The sequence below is a fragment of the Malaclemys terrapin genome, chromosome 2, assembly GCF_027887155.1.
Source record: "Malaclemys terrapin pileata isolate rMalTer1 chromosome 2, rMalTer1.hap1, whole genome shotgun sequence".
NCBI lineage: Eukaryota > Metazoa > Chordata > Testudines > Emydidae > Malaclemys > Malaclemys terrapin.
The window spans coordinates 74,266,977-74,287,528 of NC_071506.1; the positions used below are offsets into that span (position 1 = coordinate 74,266,977).

The following is a 20,552-nucleotide window of genomic DNA, read 5'->3' on the forward strand; positions in this document are numbered from 1 at the left end:
CAGTACTTGGTCCTGCTAGTGAAGGCAGGGGGCTGGACTTGATGACCTTTCAAGGTCCCTTCCAGTTCTAGGAGATGGCATATCTCCATTGATTTAATTTAAAAAAAAAAAAAAACTTTGGCATGTGGTTCCCAGTGAGAAAAGAGACCTAGGGTTTGGCCACAGGATCCTCTCCACCCAAAGCAGAGAGGGCTAACCAGATTTCTAGGAGCTGCCAGCAGGGAGCCTTGGACCTCTGACGAATCTCCCAAAATATGTGGATGTTCTTGGCTTTCAGGGAAGGATGAGAGTGGTTCTCTTTTCATCCGTGTAAGAATGAAAAGGAAAAAGGATTTTTCCCTTCCTCTCTCTGTCACTAATTTGCATGTAATTTGCACCGGCCCTTCCTTTTTATAAGAGAGAGTGAGGAGAAGAATGATTTCAAAACAGGAAAATAAGGAAATGAGAACAATATTGGAAAAAATCATCTTTATTGTTATTTGGACACAAATGTTGTATATAACATTATGCACCTTTTTTCTCTATTATATTTAGAATTAATTCTTATAGTTTTCCCATTTGCTTACATTGTAGGTTTTATTTTATAACAAAATACTGCTTGTTTTTAAATGAGGCAAAAAAGCGAGAGGAAACTTGCCACCAAAACTTGCCCCTATCTGGGCTCATGATAGGGGAGTAGGGCAGGGGAAGGTGGAAAGAGAAAGATAGCAAGTTAAAACAGCTCGTTCAGTGTGTGAGCTCTAGTCTAACTTGTAACGTTTATGTCTGGATGAGTGTATGGGTCTCTTTCTATACAAATATACATATTTGGCAAGATCTTCGGCTGCTGTAAATTGATGTAGCTCTGCTGACTTCAGTGGAGCTACACTGATCTATATCAGATAAGGATCTGTCCTATTACACACACATTATTGTGTATGTGAATAATATTCATACCTATTTCTGAAGATAGCAGACCAGATTGTCCTCTGGATTCAGGTTGCTGTGTGCTGCTCATGCAAAGTGACCTTCAAGTCACTGTACCCTATCATGGGAAGGAGCCCCTTAGCACAAGGGGATCCTAGGGTGTAGAACCAGCACAATGGTTTGGACTCAGTTTCCCACCCTGTGGCCAGGGTTACTGTGTGAAGACAGGATACTATCAGATCTTTCTCCATTATGCCAGAAGACAGGTCCAGCACATAGACAGCCCAGGATCAGGGGAATACAAAGGTGTTTTAACTTCCTCTTTGCACTCCATTCATCCCCAAACTACACTGGGTGCTCCTTTGCCACACCCAAGGATTTAGCCCACTATATATTCACTACTTTTAATCTTCAACCTGATATTAGACCAGCAAGCATTCATTATTTCATGAGAAATCATTTTGTCATTTTAGTTTCATTATGACTAAAGAGCTGTGATTTTTAAATTAGCCGACTTTTCGGAGAGTGCTGAGCTGAAATATTGTACAGAATGTACAAATTAAGAAGTAGGCTTTTATAGATTTCCTCTCTTTAAAAAAGTAAATATAAAGGGTACAGCTTCCTTTTAATTCCAGAGACCAGTTCTGAGTAATAAAAATCAGACAGCTTCCTAGCCAGCCATAGCTGATGTCATCATATATTCCCTACACAGAAACACCATAATAATAATTGTCATGCAAAAGCCAGAAGTCCAAATTAGTTGAATTTGATTTAATTCAACTATTATTTATTATTGCCTATAAGGCAAATGTGAGGTAGTACGATGAAGCTGTCAGAATATGTGTATGTCTCCATATGCGCATGGGAGACAATTTCTTTTCCAGTGAAGAAACCAGTTATATTCAGATTTTCTTTAATTCTTGATATGGAATCATACACTTGAGATAGTTTAAAAAAACTCAGTGTTAATCTCTTCATATCTGTCTCTAGTTTCATTATTTCTTCAAGTACCAAAGAAGGATCTATTTATCCAAGAGTTAAATCAGTTCTGATTTAGTCACAACATTAAGATGGACTTTCACGTTACATTTCTGAACCCCGTGGAAATCATCAGTTTCTGTAATTTAAAAATAACTTTATCTGTTAATTATTCAGCCTTTTCATTGCTTCTTGAGTATGGCAAGTTATAGTGTGCTTTATTGTAACTGTTACGCACATTTTGAAAAAAGGAACCACCTTTCCATACGAAAAAAAGGAACCAGCTTTCCATACGAAAGAATTTCCATAATGTGATTTGTAGCCACACAGATTACCGACTAGTAATGTCCCGGGGCACTAAAAGATAATATCCAGCACCCAGAAGAGGTATATGCTTGAAAATCCCAGGTCTACACTGTACAGAGTAACATAAATGAAAGATAAATTGACAAAGATGTGGAGACTTTAAAAAAACAACCTCTGCCTTCCTCTTCCCCGCCATTCCAGTTTTTGGCAAAATAGAAACAAATCTACAGATCTAAATGCTATAACATGGTGGAGGGATAAAGAATTTCGCTTCATTTAGTAATTTTAACAGTATTGCTTTTAGCTGCTAGAGGAGTAGAAGTAGATGACTATTAGGTTTCTGACAAAGCAATTATGGCCTAGACACACCTGCTGGGAGCTGACCTGACATTTGCCTCTGGATAGTTGTCATAGCAGCAGCCTGAATAGAGCAGCTTGATACAAATGCATGCTGCAGAGTGGATGTAAGTTCTGCACTAATGCAATACATCTGAATGTTAATAAAAATGCACACATACTGCCACTTAGTTGAAGCCACTGCTTTTGTAGTTCATTCCATTTGTCTAATTCCTAAATGTTCACTTTTAAATCAATTCAGGTTTGGAAGTTTGTTAATGATCTACCTTTGGCCAATTGGTGGCGCCTTTTCTCGAGGTGACTCCGTGGTAACAAGGGGGTTGATGCTTGGGGAAGACTCTTCAAGTACAGTTTTGTTAACAAAAGAGCTGTCCAGCTGCTACACACCAGGAACAGCCAATATCGCCGTTAAGAAAGGAAGAAATTATCTGTGGACAAATTATAGATAATTGCAAAACTGTTTTGGAAGAAACTAATTTATATGGCAATGAGGGAATGGACCGTTCCAGGACCATTGTATCAGGGTTTCAGCACGGAGAAAGAATTAAGGCCTCTAATCCTTTATACTTAAGGACTGAGAGTTAGAATCTCAGCACTGCCTTTAATGCATTGGTTTTAAATGTTGACAGGGAGCAGTTATCTCCTGGATTACAGTTCAGACAGTAGGAAAAGAGGATGGGGGATATATAATTTTATGTGTGGTGTTTACTTTCCAGATAAATGTGCACTGCAGCTCCTGGGAGGAAGGAAGAAACAAATTGCAGGGTTCCTACGTGCCTCTTTTTATTCTGTTGTTTATATTCTTCATTTCTGTATCAAGTGCAGATTTGGGCAACATTTGCTACAGAAAAAGCAAGCATGCAAAAATACCTCCTAACAAAAGGCTAGATTGTGCCTTTAAGGCAATGTTTATAGTAAAGAATGGTATGAGGCTACACTGCCCCAGTGGGAGCATGGGACATGTTCCGCCTCAGGAACTAACAATGCCTACCAGAGTTCCTCAGCATGCATGGGGAACAACTTCCCATTATAGGTGCAGCTTTTCTCCACTCCCTCTGTGCAGGCTGGTGTGGAAGGACTAAGGCCTTGCCTCCTCCTGGCTCCCTTTGGGGCACCAAGTGCCCCTGGAAGAGCAGACCGAAAAGACACTGCAATTGTGCCTGGCCTGTGCATGACAGCATTGCAAAGAATGGAGGGAAGGCTCTTTGAGCCATCACTCCACTGTGCATCTGCTTAAGGAACTAGCAGAATCAGGCTCAAAATGTTTGCATTTGAAAATGGGAGGTTTGTTGAGTCTTTTAGACTATAAAAGAGCAATTAGAAAAATCCTTTCTATTTGAGGCAATTAAAAGCAGCCTATTAAAAACAGGAATGCTAACACAAACGTAATCGGCCGGAAGTTTCAAACTTTAGTCCGTGCGTGTCAATAGAAGCTGGAGAATACTTCGCACCTCGAAAAATCAGAAAACCTGAGATTAATGCAGCAAAGTACTAGTTGTCTGAATAGGGATTCAGGTATCTAATTTCAGGTATACAAAGTGGACAGTTTTGACCATAGATTAATAAACCATCTCTGAGAATAATTTGGCATCCTCACATAGACACATGTGTGCATGCACACAAGTTTTTGGTTTAGGCCTTTTTCCTCTCCCTCCAGATCCCCACCAAATGATTATTTCACTTCTAAGTTGAACTACAATTTCCTTTTGTGCTTCCAAATTATATGTTCTAACCACTGAGGCACAAAATGTTATGCAGGCACAATTTAGCTGGGTATGGATTATTGTCGAGAAATCAAATTATGTGCAAGCATTGAGAAATTTAGCTTTGTACCCACAATGCAATAGCCATATTGTCAAGAGTAGGAATATAAGCAGCATTGTAATTTAAATCCTGCTGCCTTTCAAGTTAATGGCAAAACTAGTGATTTCACTGGTTCAGGGTTGGGTTCTTTGTTATTAATAGATGGCGTTAGAATGGAATATTGGCTATTGCAGACAAAAATATTCCTCAGTCCAAAAGGTATTAAATTTGATACATATATTTGTCAGGAATAATGCACCAATCATGCAGTAGCAAATAATTTCATGCCTTGGACACACAGTGAGGCCTAAGGGTGAACACCTATTTTTTTTTATTTAAACATGGCTTTTAGTAGATTAGAAAGATTATGGATTTGTTTTTTCCATGTGGTAATTTCTCTTTAGGGTTATCCAGAAGGATCCATACGCAGCAGAATCTGAGCATGTACAGCTGAAATAGAAGCTGCTTGTTTCAGCGTAGGCACTAAAGATCCAGAGGTTTAATAAAATATTTGAAGTGGTTAAAATTAATATCAAAACTTATCTGAACCCTTTGGAGCTGAAGGATGAGGGCTGGATGGGCAGGTGAAAGTAGCCTAGGAAATATCTATATAGCAGCCCAAGGAGTTTTTCTTCTACCCCTCTTTGGAGCCAGGGTGGTGTGAATAGGCGGCCGCATTAATCTTCTCCCCTAAGCCTGTGTAAGGATCATGGATTCTTCTTTCCCCACCATACAGTTAAGAAGGAAACATGGATCTCTGCTACCCAGAACCAAAAATGGAGATAGCAGAGGTGGGCATTTTCTCCTCCTTCCCCCACACTGCAAGCTGGAGCATGGAGACATTTCTTCCCCCATCCTTTCATGTGGATATACCAAATGAAATATGATCTATTTTTAAGCCAGTCCAATAGTCCCTTATCTTGACTGGGTTGAGACTAGCGTCTAAGAGCCTATTCATCTTCTATTTTCTGCTTATGGTCACCTATAGGTATTGCAGTGGGAGTCCGGCTGCCTGTAGCACAGAGGGGAAGTTATGTTTTTGAGGGTGAAGCCTTGTCTATGCAAACTTGCACCAGTTTAGTTAAATTGATTTAGTTAAACCAGTACAAAAACCCCTGTGTGGACATGGTTTATTTCAGTTTAGCTGAAACCTGTCCCTAATCAACTGAAGTTAAACTGAAATAAACCACGCATAAACCAAAATAAGTGTCCAGATGGGGTTTAACTAGATCGCTTAAAATTCACATTTAGTTAGACGTGTGCAACACTCCATATATCAACAAGTTATTTATATGCAGCAGCAGGGGGGGGGTATTTATATAATCCAAACATTGGCCAGACATCCCCAAACTAAGACTGTTTTTCAAAGTAAAAATAATGAACCAAATACACTGCCCCAGAACAGCACCAGCTGCTAGATGCCAGGCATGGCGCAAGGCAGCCAAGCAGGCTGCGGCCTGCAGCCCAGGCAACGTGCCAGAAGAATCCTTTTCTAGAATAAGGAAATTTGGGGTACTGATCTTTAATGCAATGCACAAAGCCACTGCTTGTTACTTTTGATATTTCTTATCAGCCTTCTTCTTTATTGGCTCCTTTAATTAAACAAATCAGAACCCGCACTTTCCTAAGGCCGTTAAAAGGTTGCTACTTTGTTTTTCCTGTTTATGCATTCTAGTTTGAAAACTCACTGACTCTCCGTTAGGGAATGAGAGGGTCATACCCCAAAAGCATCTCCTGTTCATCTACTGACTCTTGTTTTAAAATGTAAAAAGCTTTCTTTATCAAAGGTAATGATTTTGGGTCTTGGCTCACATACTGCACAGTAGCAGGTCAAGGTGAAATTCATAATAGGAGAAATTTCTTTTTTCTTAGGGCCATATTTCCCTCTTCCAGTAAATGTGTTTTTTTTAAACTCTCCAGAATGTATGTAGTTACTTCTAAGATTTTTTTTCTTTAAACTATAAAAGTCAGGTTATACCGGAGGCAGTGTATGAAAGCAGACAGCACACATCAAATGCATGCAAGAAATTTTAGTTTTCACAGATTTACAGTTCAAATTTAACAAGGCAGACTTGAAATACACTAACTACATATCAAACAGCCATAATGAAATAAAAGGTAAAACACGTTAGTATCTACGATTCACTATGTTCATACAAATAATTTTGAAACATTAGCTATTAAAAGCTTTCCAGATGGCTTCTCACTCTGCAGAGAATTTTGTTCTGTTTAACTTTATAGCAGAATAATTTGAAATTGCTAAATGCGAACAGTATATGTGCACACTATGTAAGTAGCAAAGCTTCCCTTAAATACTCTTTCATTTAGTCTTTATAACTTGTAAATCCATAAAATAAATATGTGAGCCTGTGTTTGAAGACAGGCAGTAGGAATCAAATGTATCTCAAAAAGTGCTTGCTCACTTTTTATTTTCTTCTGGTCAGAAGAAATAGGTTTGTAAAGACAGCTATCAGTCACTTGGTACCAGAATTCACCCATTAGGGAGACAATTTACATAAACTTTTCAATACTCAAACTCCTACAAATCTTATTTTTCCTCTAAAGAAAAAACTCTCTAATATATATGCATTTTAATTTAGTGGAAACAAATAACCAGCATCAGTCTCACTCTTCATGTCAAGGTTGTCGTCTTCTGGTTCTAAATAAAGAAGAATTTCATTCAGAATCTGATTTTAACAGTGTAATCTGCATATTCCAACATACGTAACATGAAGGTTGGAAATAGTGTCCAGTTATAAGCAGGCACAATACAGCAGATGAAGCTAGAGCTGATGCAACATGTAATGTTACCCCACAGTTTTTCAACAAATGTCTTTTGTTTATTTAATTCTCCAAGCCCTAGATCTAGTAGGCATAGTGCAAGCTGTTTGGTGTCAAGAAAAAGTGCTATCAGTAGTGGGAGTTATAGGAATTGCAATTCTCTCAGTGAAGAGACCTGCAGTAAGAGGTTTAACTGTGGTAACCCTGATATTATTGCAATTATAAAATCTGCAAAACTGGCACAAGCAGCGCTCCAAGAGTCCCACATATTTCCCCAAAACATCCCTAAATAATCTGATTCACACTTTTAAAATTTCTCGGTTTTGACACTGCTACTGTCATTGTATCATTGACTTCAGTGGAGCTATGCTAATCTACAGCAGCTGAAAATCTAGCCCATCACGTTCACTGCAAAATGTAGATATATTAGATTAAAAAGAGTTTGATGGTCTAACTAGGATCGCTAGGATGAGACATCTTCATTTGAATCAAACACCAGTATTTCACTCTGTGTTCTTCAAATGTACATGTACCATGCTCAAAGAGCTAAGTGGTACATAGCAAAATTTGTGCTGAATGAGAACAGTAGACTAGGAAAGGAGGGATTCCTCCTCCTTTGCATCACAGTTCATCAGTAAATACTATATAATTGTCGTCATACATCAGTATTAATGGTACATTGATTCATCCAACTCATCACCTGAAGGCAAAACTGTTCACGGGTTGAGAAAAGATTACAGTTTCCATGGGTTTCAGTTTGACCTTGTTTTGAAGAAAGGTCAGATATTTAAAGACTCATCCATTTGCACTGCCCATAAATTGGAAAGTAGCAAAAAATGATCATCATCCTTGTTCTGCAAGCAGTTGTCCATTGCAGATGATATTGGCTCCCGAAGGCCCTTGGAGGATTCACCAAACCACACAATTCTCTCCTAAGCAAAACCCTTACTCCTTTGCTACAAACACTTCATCTGGAGTTTTTTTATTCTCAGATTTTCATTTACTTTTATTCTAATAAGAGATGTCCTGGAAGCTGGAGTTCTTTATCCAGTGCCTCATTTTTATGATATGTGTCATTCAATGACTATACTATTAGCCTGGTGGTCTACAGGTAACATAATAATCCTGCTCCCATATTCCCTTGCTTCCAATCCACCTTGGGCTCTGAGCTCTGTGGTGGCAGCACAGAGGAAGGAGTATTTCACATCCCCCCACCAACTGCTCACCTCTGGCAGGCTGGTAGAGTAAGTGCACGTCTCTGGAGAGAAATGCATCTAGCCTTTCTTTGCACAGGGAAGGTTGGTCACAATGTGAAGTTAAAATGGCAAAAATATATGAAGATCCTGAAAGGACACTCCTACCAAACCAAGGGCTAAATCTTGGCTTTAGCATGAGCCCTGAGCAAGGCCCCATGCATTGTTGTGTTGCATTGGGTCTGCCCAAGAAGGTGATTGTGACTCAGAGTCATAACTTGCCTCCATATCTCCTCACTGCTCTTAGGAGGAAGTTTCCTGCATGAGGCCTGTGCCCAGAGCAGCATGCCTTCCCGATACACCAGCTATACTAACTAATCCACTGGGGGTGGAGCCAAGGCTCCACTTGCTGCCTGCCCCGTTCTGCCCATCTACGCAGCCGGGGCATAGCAGCTATGGAAACTATTCTCCTCCCAGCACTGCAGCCCTTCAGCTGCTGCCTTAGTTTGAATGCCCGAGTTTCTTCACAATGAATATTGAAGCAATGATCATAATAGGTACATTACTAAAGGGCTGTGCCCATTTTAATCATTCCACAAAAACTCTGAGGCTTTAGCCTGAATCCAAAGACCTATGAGCCAGTGGTTCATTCCAAATATGCATACCAGATGGAATTCTACCTTCTACTTGACTGAAGATATTCTTAATCAGAAAATAGCAATCTTTGGACACACAGCATTTAAAATTTCATCAGGGAGGCATTGTTTTTCATTCTGCTCAATGTGCCATGCTGGAACACCTGCTGGAAACCATTTGCAATTCCTGCCAAAGAAATCAGTGCTGAAACTGTTAATTAGTTAAGTTATCCACTTCGTCCACATGTTCAAAACTTTAAAGCAAGCACAGACCTCAGCCATGTCCCTGCATATAGTCTCCCTAAACAATTTGGCAAGGCGGTCATCTCAGCTCAATACTAAAGTAGCAGGGGCTGCAGCATTAAGTGGATTAACTTGCAAAGCACCTGCCCCATTGTACCTGGCTCAAGCATCTGTCATTAGTCTCTCCCTTTGTGAGCACTAAATTCAGCCACACATTTTAAATTGAAAGACTTTTGCATCTCTTTGTCCATTTGGTGGAAAAAGATCAAGCCATGGGCAAAGCAAATATACTAGCCCGTTTTCTAGACCCTCACTAAAGAATGGCAGACTTCTCCCAGACAGTATAGATACTGATAAAGATTTGTCATTTTTTATTTGACAACGTAGAGGCCCTGCTCTTTAAAACAAGAAAAATTCTCCTTCTCCAGTAACTTGGTCCCAGAGTTGTCCACACACTGAAACTGAAATGTCAAAAGAGGAGATTGTATGTTGTTCTCCAGCTATCAGAGTGGATAATGAACTTTGCTAAAGCTGATGTTGGCATGAAAGATGATCCCTTTGCTGTGCTGTTGCTCAACCAAAAGCATTTCATCAACACTTGCTGTTATGATCATTTTGATTTGATAATCAGCACCTCTTCTGAAAAGGTTTTCCATTCGGCAGGTGAAGTAGCAGTGACTAAAGAACAAGACTGAAACACTGATGTGGAAACATTCACATTTTATTTAATGTTAACTTAAACATTTCACTCTACAGCTGTGTTTCTATCAGAAATGCAGAAGCATGAGGTCCATTTCCTCCTCTCCTCCACATGGCACATTTTTATTTTGATCTTCTTTTCCATTGCAATCCTGGACTTTCATGTCTTGTCAAATGTTAGCATCTATAGCCTTTGATGATGGATGGTGATGTTGGCAGTTCATTGTAGGGCATCCTGGCTGCAGTTATCTGGCTTCCCCAGGAAGTTCATAAACGGTTGAGGCTCTCCCATTTGATGGACGGAAGTTGTTTGCAAAGAACATTGATGAGTCTTTAAAGTTTCCAGGGCTACATTTCGCTCATTAGGCACCTATACTTCTGCAAACAAATGGAAGTTCAGCAGATCACAAACAGCTCAGAGATCCCACCCTGTACAATTCTCTGGATTCAAGAGACCCACAACTTCCCCCTCCTCCCCCAGGAAGAGACACAGATTCCAGAGAAAGAGACCCCCTAACCCATCTGATGTGGCTCAGCCCCCAGGCATCATCATCAAAATGCCAGTTTTGCCAGGATAGTCTAGGGTTTGAATTCCCACCACTCATTAGCCTGCCAGTGTTTTTCCCACCTTCCCCCATTTGGAAACTGACTCTCCTGCTTCAGCTTGCATGGGAGTGTATCACCTCAAACAAATGGGTGTTGGAAGTAATATCATCAGGCGACACCATCCATTTACCTCCTTCCCACCTCCTCATTCCCTTTCCCCATTCCTCTTTAGGGACCCCTCTCATGAGCCACTGCTAAAGCAGGAATTAAACACCCTTCTTCATTTAGAAGCAATAGAACTGGTACCTGCTCTATATAGGGGGAAACGTTTCTATTCAAACTATTTCCTCCTACCAAAGAATGGAGGGTGGAGACAAATTCTAGATCTGAGACTCCTAAACAGATTTGTGAGACCCCAGAAATTCAGGATGGTGATGATGGCAGCTATAATTCCTTCTCTAGATTCAGGGGCTTGGGTTTTGGTCTTTGTAAGAGGTCCAGACTCACCCCTGTGGCGCCTCCTGCTGGTCGTCCAGGGAATTAGCTCTCCAGCCTCTGGAGCGTCCTCTGCAGGCCGGTGATCCACCTGTCCTCTCCTTCTCGACTCCCATGTCCCTCCCAGGACCCCGGTGCCCTTTGCTCTGGGTGCTGCCCCCTGGCAGTACCCACATGCTAGGTCTCCCCTCCCAGGGGAACCCGCACCCACTATCCCCACCTCACCTTAGGATAAGGCCACTGCCAGTCACCAACTAGCCCCCACTCTCTGGGGCAGACTGCAGTATAGGCCACTCATCACTGGCAAGGGGGGTTTGGACCTGCTGCCTTGGCCTAGCCCTGGGCTGCCCTTTGCAACCCCCAGTACCCCTTGGCCTACTCCTAAGCCGCAGCCTGGGGTTTTCCAAGCTGGAGCTCCCCAGCTCCTCAGCCTTTCCCCAGCCCTGCTCTGCTCTGCTCTACCCAGGTACTCTGTGTCTAGCTCCCTGCAGCCAGGCCCTTCTCTCTCTGCACTCAGAGAGACTCTTGGCCTCTGGCTCACAGCCTTTTTATACAGGCCAGCTGTGGTCTGATTGGGGCGTGGCCCAGCTGTGGCTACTTCCCCAATCAGCCCAGCTAGGGTTAGAGCTGCAGCCCTCTGCAGGGCTGCTTTAAGCCCTTCCAGACAGGAGCAGGGTAAGTACCCGCTACAGCCCTTGACCTCCAGGATATGTATTCCCATATAGCAATGCACCCACCTCACAAGAGATTCCTCTGATTTGTGGTAGGCCAGGATAGTTTCCAGTATCAAGTGCTTCCCTTCAGCTTCTTCCCAGCTCAGAGAGTATTCTCAAAGGTTCTGTTAGTAGTGGCTGCTTACCTGTGTTGCCAGGCTATAGTGGTAGTCCCGTACTTCAACGACTGGCTACTTGAATTGTTGTCTGCCAAGAAATGTTGTCTGCCACAAGGACAGTGCTTTCCCCGTTTTTGGACCTGGGCCTCCAGCTGAATATAGAAAAATCCACACTAATGCCTATTGAATATACAATTCATAGGGGTGTGTCAGGATTCTCTGGTATCCAGGGCATCCCTTCCCATGGACAGGTTTTGGACATTACTGAGCCTCATCAAAATAATTCAAGACAGTCCTCAGACCTCAGTCAGAAACCGTGGCTGCTTATACTTTTGTGACAGAGCATGTGAAGTTACACCTCTGCTGTTTCCAGGGGTGGCTCAGAATGGTTTACTAACCAAACAACACAGTCTAAACAAGCAGGTGTCAGTTCCACAGTGGGTGAAGCATTCCCTAGACTGGTGGAAGATTCATTGCAATGTAGGGGCAGAGGTCCCCTTCCTCCAACCAGTCCCAACAGTGACTGTAACCACAGGTGCATCTCTGTTGGGTTGGAGGGGGCACCTTGGCTCCCTGACAGCATAGGGCAGGTGATCACCTCAATCTCCTGGAGCTCAGAGTTGTCAGAAATGCCTGTCATCATTTCCTTCCTCTCATCAGATGCAGATCTATCAAAGTCATAACAGACAACATGGCCTGCATGTTTTATATCAATCGTCAAGGAAAGGCGAGACCCCCTTTCCTCTGTGCCAAAGCAATCAAGTTGTGGAATTGGTGCATAAGGCATCAGATAAGGATCTCAGCAATGTATCTGCCCGGCATACAGAATGCCATGGCCAACTCATTCAGTGGGTGCTTCTCCCAAGAATATGACTGGGAGTTGGACTCTTGGGTTCTACCCAGAATCTTTCAGACTTGAGAGTTTCCAGAAGTAGACCTTTTCGCTACAATAGCAAACCAAAAATGTCACCTGTTTTGCTCAAGGAGAGCTTTAGGTCACAATTCAACAGGGGATGCCTTCCTCCTGCCTTGGATGGACAGAATGTTTTATGCCTTCCCTATGATGCTGCTCATCCTCAAGGTGATAAACAAGATCAATCTGTGCAAGGCCAGAGTCTTTCTAATAGCCCCGGTGTGGTCATGGCTAGTGTTGTTCCCTTACCTGTTTCACCTGGCTTTCTGTCCTCCGATAGATCTTCCAGCCATCCCTCAACTCCTCTCTGAGTGCTGGACACCTGACACATGCCAACTGGGGCATTCTTTGCCTCAAGGCTTGGTTTCTGGATGTTTGCAGGGCTAGAGTCATCCTGCTCTGTGAAGGTACACAACACATACTATTAAATAATAGAAAAGTTTCTACCAGGACTACTTACCTCCAGAATCAGACAAGATTCAGCCACTCATGCGAACTCCACAATGCTGCTCCTGAATCTGCCCCTCTTCCTCTGATTCTGGAGTACCCACTACAGCTTATTCCATCAAAGTTCACCTGGCAACCATAACAGCCTTTCATACTACTGTTGAAGGTTTTTTCTCTGTTTGTTCCCCCCCCACACACACACACACATACACAACCACAAGATTTCTGAAAAGCTCAGTGAATCTCTTCCCACAGATAAAGGTTCCTACTCCTGCTTTGGACCTGAATTTTGTTCTCAAAAGCCTCACAAAGCCCAGGTTTGAACCAATGGCCACCTGCTTCCTATTGAATTTATCAAGGAAAACAGCTTTCCTAGTGGTGATTACCTCAGCCTGCAGAGTTGGAGAGATTGGGGCTTTAATGGTAGACCCCCTTTCACAACATTTCACAAGTGTACGGTGTTCCTATGGCAGCGTCCCAGTTTTCTCCCTAAAGTGACTTTGAATTTCACTTGCATGAGACAATATACATGCTGGTTTTCTTCTCAAAACTGCATACTTCCAACCAGGAGACCGTTATCCACACTCTAGATGTCAGGAGGGTACCATCCTAGTATCTGGTTAGAACTAAACCATTTTGTAAATCCAATAGACTTTTCTTTTGATTGCAGACAGATCTAAGGGTTCCGCCACTTCCACCCAAGGATTCTAATTGGATTTCCGAGTGTAGTATAGCCTTCTACCAGGCTGTCAACATCCCACTCCCTATCAGCATTTTGGCACACTTTGACTAGATCACAAACTACATCTCTGGCTTTCCTTAAAAATGTTCCATTCCAGAAATCTGCAGGGCTGCTATATGGTCTTCATTACATACTCAGTGGTGGCAGATGACAGAACAAGGAGCAATGGTCTCAAGTTGCAGTGAGGAAGGTCTAGGTTGGATATTAGGAAACACTATTTCACTAGGAGAGTGGTGAAGAACTGGAATGGGTTACGTAGGGAGATGGTGGAATCTCCATCCTTAGAGGTTTTTAAGGTCCGGCTTGACAAAGCCCTGGCTGGGATGATTTAGTTGGTGTTGGTCCTGCTTTGAGCAGGAGTCATAGACTTTAAAGAATCAGACTTTAAGGTCAGAAGGGACCATTATGATCGTCTAGTCTGACCTCCTGTAAGAGGTTGGACTAGATGACCTCCTGAGGTCACTTCCAACCCTGATCTTCTATGATTCTATGATCTCCTATCGAGTGTGCATGGGGTGCACCGACACCAAGAGTGGAAAACCTATAGGGACACACGTCTCGAAGAATCACAGGGTACATAACCTCTTCTTTTTCAGTTTTAAAATATCTGATTTACCTTAGAGACTGCAAAGAATTCAAAGGTTCAGCTTCCAGTGGAAATTTTGTACAAGAAGTTTTAGCCAGATGTAAACTTTGTGGTTGAGTTATTTACCCCCGAACACAGGGAATGGAAACTTTGGTGAGACATGCCTTTCATATAGAGGCATGAAAGCATTGTACAACACTGAAAACAGGCCATACAAATGGACCTTTCTGAGAATGTTGTGATTATGCACTCGGGTACAGATCCTCAGTTGGCATAAATCATAATAATTTCACTGAAGTCAGTGGAACTAATGCTAACTTATACTAGTTGAGTATCTGGCCTAGACTCTTTTAAAAAAAAAAATTCATCTTAAAGGAATATAAAAAATTAATACTTTAAATTTACCCTAGACAGAGGGTCCACACAAGGCCTATGCCTGAGTCCTACGTTGAACTCCTTCTATATGCATTGTAAGCCTGCATTTATTTGGTTCAGGCCTGTCAGGGGGGTAAATACTTCTTTTTCTTGTTCAGTGGATAGTGATTCCAGAACAAACATTGTTAGTGGGGTTTAATGAAGTGGGAACCAAAACTAAAGCCAAACAAAATCACATCTGTGCCCTCTTCGGAAATAAAATTTTCGTCACTGCCGATCACTTTCATTCAACAACTTTATTCAAATTAAAATAAAAGGAAAACTTTGCCCCCATGATATGGCAAAGTATTATTCTGCTATCTGGGTTTCCAGGTTTATTGTTCATAAAATTCAAACCTAAGAGTGTTAATCTGAGCAGGGGGTTGGACTAGATGACCTCCTGAGGTCCCTTCCAACCTTGATATTCTATGATGTGATAAACCTAATATAAAGCATAGTATTGTGTTAGGACAATATATACTATAGTCCAGGGGTGGGCAAACTTTTTGGCCCGAGGGCCACATTGGGGTTGCCCAACTGTATGGAGGGCCGGGTAGGGGAGGCTGTGCCTCCCCAAACAGCCTGGCCCCCGCCCCCTATCCACCCCCTCCCACTTCCTGCCCCCTGACTGCCCCCCTCAGAATCCCCAACACATCCAACCCCCCCTGCTCCCTGTCCCGACCGCCCCCCAGAACATCCACCCCATCCAACTGCCCCCTCATCCCTGACTGCCCCCCAGGACCCCCTCACTCCCTTACCCAACCCCCCGCCCCCTTACCAGCAGCAGGAGCTCACAGCCGCAACACCCGGCCAGAGCCAGCTGCGCTCCCCACGCTGCCCAGCAGGAGTGGTGGGCCAGAACTCGGCCCACACGGTGGTGTGGTCGCAGGGGAGGGAGAAGGGCGTGGGAGGGGCTGGAGACTAGGCTCCCCAGCCAGGAGCTCAGGGGCCGGGCAGGACGGTCCCGTGGGCCAAATGTGGCCCGCGGGCCATAGTTTGCCCACGTCTGCTATAGACAGAGCTGTTAGCAATGCCTGTTATTGAAGTTGCTTGACGTGTCCCATTGGAAGGCCCTGTTTTCAGTTGCTTATAAGTTTTCCAAACGTTAATAATTTGAGCTGAATGTTTCTGTGCCTGATTTTTTAATTTCACCCAAAATTATTCTGCTGTTTGCAACAATCAGGCTATTGTTTTACATGTTAAAAAAAATTCTGGTGACTTTTTCTTTGAAAAGCTCTAGCACTTCCATGCTTCAAATTTGGCAGGGGGTGGTCTATATGCCAGGGATGAGCTTTTTGCTCCCACCAGGAAAATCCACTCAAATTTTGCCAAGTTGTAAACCTTGGAGTTTGGGGTGCACGAGGGGGCTCCAGGCCGGGGCAGGGGGTTGGGGTCAGGGAGGGGATGAGGGCTCTGGCTGGGGGTGTGGGCTCTGGGGTGGGGCCGGGGATGAGGGGTTTGAAGTCCAGGAGAGGTCTCCAGGCTGGGGGGTGCGGCCGACGGGTTCAGAGTGTGGGAGGGGGCTCTGGGCTGGGGTAGGGGGCTACGGTATGGGAGGGGATCCCGGCTCTGGGCTGGGGGTGTGGGCTGGGGGGGCAGAAATGAGTGGTTCAGAGTGTGGGAGGGGGCTCTGGACTGGGGCTGGGGGGGGTTCGGAGTGTGGGAGTGGGCTCAGAGCTGGAGCAGGGGGTTGGGTGTGGGAGGGTGTTCGGGGTGCGGGCTCTGGGAGGTGCTTACCTCAGGCAGCTCCTGGGAAGTGGCAACATGTCCCTCTGGCTCCTAGGTGCAGAGATGGCCAAGGGGCTCTGCGCGCCACATCTGTCTGCAGGCGCAGCTCCCATTGGCCATGGTTCCTGGCCAATGGGAGCTGCAGAGTTGGCGTTCGGGGAGGCGCCTGCACCGCGGGCAGGAGCAGCACATGGAACCCCCTGCACCTAAGAGTCAGAGGGACATGCTGGCTGCTTCTGGGAGCCGCATGGAGCTGGCTGCTGCAGCCAACCAGACTTTTAACGGCCCTGTCAGCTATGCTAACCAGAGCCACCGGGTCCCTTTTTGACCAGGCGTTCTGGTCGAAAACCAGAAGCCTGGTAACCCTACTTTATGTACTCACAAGTGATTGGTGGAGATTATGTTTGACCCATATTGCTGTGCGTGTTTTTTCTTTTAAGCTAGTCTTCAGCTGCTTGGAATTTAAAGTGCAGTTTTTGTGCAGTTTTACAGAAACATGTACATTTTTCAAATAATATACTACTTTTTATGTATATTTAATCACTTCTGTGTTTAGAAAATATACTTATGCCTACTGTCTTAGGAAAAATTTCTCCTTCATTACACACTTAGGCTCATAAGTAAAATGTACTTATTGTGATAAATGCCATGGTAATGATCTTACCAAGCACTTGTGTAGGCTGCTATTTTCTAAAACAAATAAGTAACTTATTTCTTAGCATGAATTGTGCCAGAAAGGTATTTATGCTCTTTTCTGATCTAACCCGTGTATTCCAACAGCTCTTGGACAATGTGCTCAGGTCCTAAGTACTTGCTTTACCAAATGGAAAAAGAAACACTTTTAGAAGGATGTGATCTCATTTATTTTCAAAATGATGATGATTTTAGTCAAATGCTAGATGAACAGGTGTCTCGCCATAAGTGGATCAGACTTGATATTAAAAGTACATTTATAAATAGTTTAGAAAGGGTTCCTAAATGGTTGATAGGTTCTATAACCATGTTACAGACAGGAGTAGCGTGTTGTAACCATTGACTACCCATTTATTAAAACATCTATTAACCATTTATTAACCTTTTGTAATCTATTTATAAATGTGTCCTTAATATAAAGTGTGACCCATGTCAGCATTTTAATATGCCCATCATGATTTTTGGGTGCATCACGAAAAACGCAACCACTATTGGCAATAGTTGACACTTTTGTTGGCAGTCTTAGTGAAGAAGCCAAAGATGGAATGCATATAAAGATTGGAGCACACTCAAAAATTAAGGGAACAATGCCAATTTTTATACCAGCTGAGAATCTGGCCAGTAAATCTAAGTCAGTCTTTATGCTGTACTTTGGCGTATGTTGTACTTGTTTTGTGAATAAAATAGTCTCCAGTTCTGTCAATCCACAATTTTTAAATACATTTTTAAACAATTAAAAGGAGCTGGTAGTGTCCTGTAATTGTAGATTTCACTCCTGCAAACAATGGCTCTAGAAGCGGCTTCAGTGCAGAATCTTACAGGCTTAACTCAATTTTCTTGTTTCCCTTTACTGTATGTTCATCAGATTCCTTCCTACTGTTTTCAACAACTTAAAAATTTTGGTTTTAGTCAAAGTGGACAGAAACACAAGCTTATTTTAGTATTGTTTTATATTGTTGGTTTTAATCTGTACTAGCATTATTTTATTTATTTATTGGTTAAATAATGGGCCAAAAATGTTTTTGTCTTGTAGGAAAATTGTATACAGCTCTATCTATTCCTCTGTTTTTAAAAATATACATGCCTGTTTAAAGGGAAAAGACTGGTGCAAATGTAGGCAAATTAGGGTTACAAAATTTCAATATGTGGCAATGCAAGTGATACTCTGACCACTGCTCCTTTGAGTTGTGTTCCCAATATTTTTGGGAAACAGAGATTAGCCACATGTGTTTAGTAGTGAGTAAGCTTAGGTTCTTGGAAAATAGCATCCTTTTCTTTTCAGACATGTTACTAGAGTTTTACCATTCAATGTCTTTTTCAGAATACTGAATATTCCTCAGTGAATAATGTAAACAATTCCGCAGACTGGGTTACAGGCCTCATTCCATACAGGCCTGTGTTGCAAAAACGGAAGCAAAGACTACCAGTTGTTCTGTTTGTACCTACCAAGAATGGATTGATCAACTAGTGCAGAACATCAAATATCTCAGAGTTGTGGCACTGTAGCTTGTTTCATTTCCAAATTTTAAAAGCAAAGACACTTGAAGGAAAGAATAAATCTGTTGTAGAACATGGTGTAAATACCTAGATAGACAGAGAGAGGATCTTTTATCCAAAGTACAATTGCAAGGACAAAGTAGGAGGAAACTGATGCTTTTTAAAACACGAGGGAGCCCCGAGAGCCCGATCTAACTCCCTTTTAAGTCAACCTTTTCATCAACCTTGCTGGGAACTGTATCAGACCCTGAGTGAGTATGTGAATGGAAATATCATCTAGTTTTAGGGAAAGTCGTCATATCAAATCAGAAAATAAGGCAGCAGCTTTGGGAATTTTAGGGAATGGATGATGTTTTAAGCTTTCTTGCCAAGCTAAAACTTTACTGCATAGCTTATTGAATATTTTCTCACAGGAAAAAAAATCCATTCTGCTTTATAATAGACAGCATGACCTTTGAAGATAAAAAGTAAATTACATTAAACTTTTGGCAAAAATACATTGCAGTTTTTATCCCTTTATTTGGATTCTTATATGTTATTGAAGAGAACTTATAGTGGAATTCAGTACAGCTAAGTATCTTAATAATGCAAATATATGCCTCAATACAAATTAATGTCCCCAATGCCTGTGCAATTAATTATCTGACTTCTCAGTATTCTGCTGCAACATATTTTAAAAGCTTCTCTCAATAATACAATTTTTTCACTTGAATAATCTTGGTTGTGTCTAACTCTTCAAACTCATATGCAAAATAAACAAACAAAAGCTTCCAGCTCAGAAAGGTTTGGTTTCCTGTGTCGTAATGCCACATCATTCCAGATATGGAAAAGATTATTTCATTCTTTTTACACACACCCACACACAGACACCCACACACACACACACACACACACACTCACTCTATTTCCTGTATCCTTGATGCTGATCAATCCATCTAGAGAACATGCCAATGCATTTTATGTTGCTTTATCATAACAAGAAAAAACTGATTTTCTGCACCAAGAGGGTTGCTTTAAATGCCAGAGCATAATCATTTGCGTTCAGTTCCTTCCATTTTATTTTGATTTAGAGTTGAGTTTTTCAGGAGATTGTAAGCTCTTCCAGGCAGGGACTGTGTCTTCCTGTGTGTTTGGACAGCACCCATCATGTTGTGATTTGCTAGCAAAATGCAAATCAATGGTTGTAGGAAATCTATGTTCGTGGCTATTCTCATGATTTCTTTTCAATTGATAAACTGTCAGTTGAAAACATGTACATGCTTGTTTCTTGTTTATTACACTGTTGTGAAAGTAACACTTGGGGAGTTTTAAATAACAATAAAATAGCCCCTCTCATTCAAGGTGAACTTTAACAACTATTTGAAACCTTACAATGAAACATTGTTTTGGCAGGATGAAGCTGCTCCAGCTGACAAACAATATAAACAAGAGCCAGCCCAGGTCACTTACTCAACATCAGCTGTTTCCAGCACACAGGAGGTGTTGTACATCAATGGAAATGGGACCTACAGTTACCATAGTTACAGAGGGTTGGGAAGTGGGCTGCTAAATCTCAGCGATGCTTCTAGCAGTGGTGAGTTTCCGTACCAATGTGTGTGTCTGTGTGTTTGTGGACGCATTTACCTCCCACAATACTGAAAACTAATCTAAAGGGTGCTGTATCTATAGGCTCGTATCGGTTACATGGCTGGGGCCCAGCCTTGCTAACTGCTGGGCATACTGCTTAGTACTGTGTGTAGTCCCCTTGTGGCTTAAATG

At 42.4% G+C, this 20,552-nt stretch overlaps 1 protein-coding gene across 6 annotated transcripts in view; it reads left to right on the plus strand.

The window, feature by feature from the left end:
• NOL4 (nucleolar protein 4) overlaps window positions 1-20,552 on the plus strand; it is a 271,342-nt gene that overhangs the window by 236,528 nt on the left and 14,262 nt on the right. For all 6 annotated transcript variants that reach the window (XM_054020557.1, XM_054020559.1, XM_054020558.1 and 3 more), the window contains one exon: window positions 20,187-20,367. In XM_054020557.1, the coding sequence (XP_053876532.1) occupies window positions 20,187-20,367 (181 nt within the window). The remainder of the gene's footprint in view (window positions 1-20,186; window positions 20,368-20,552) is intronic.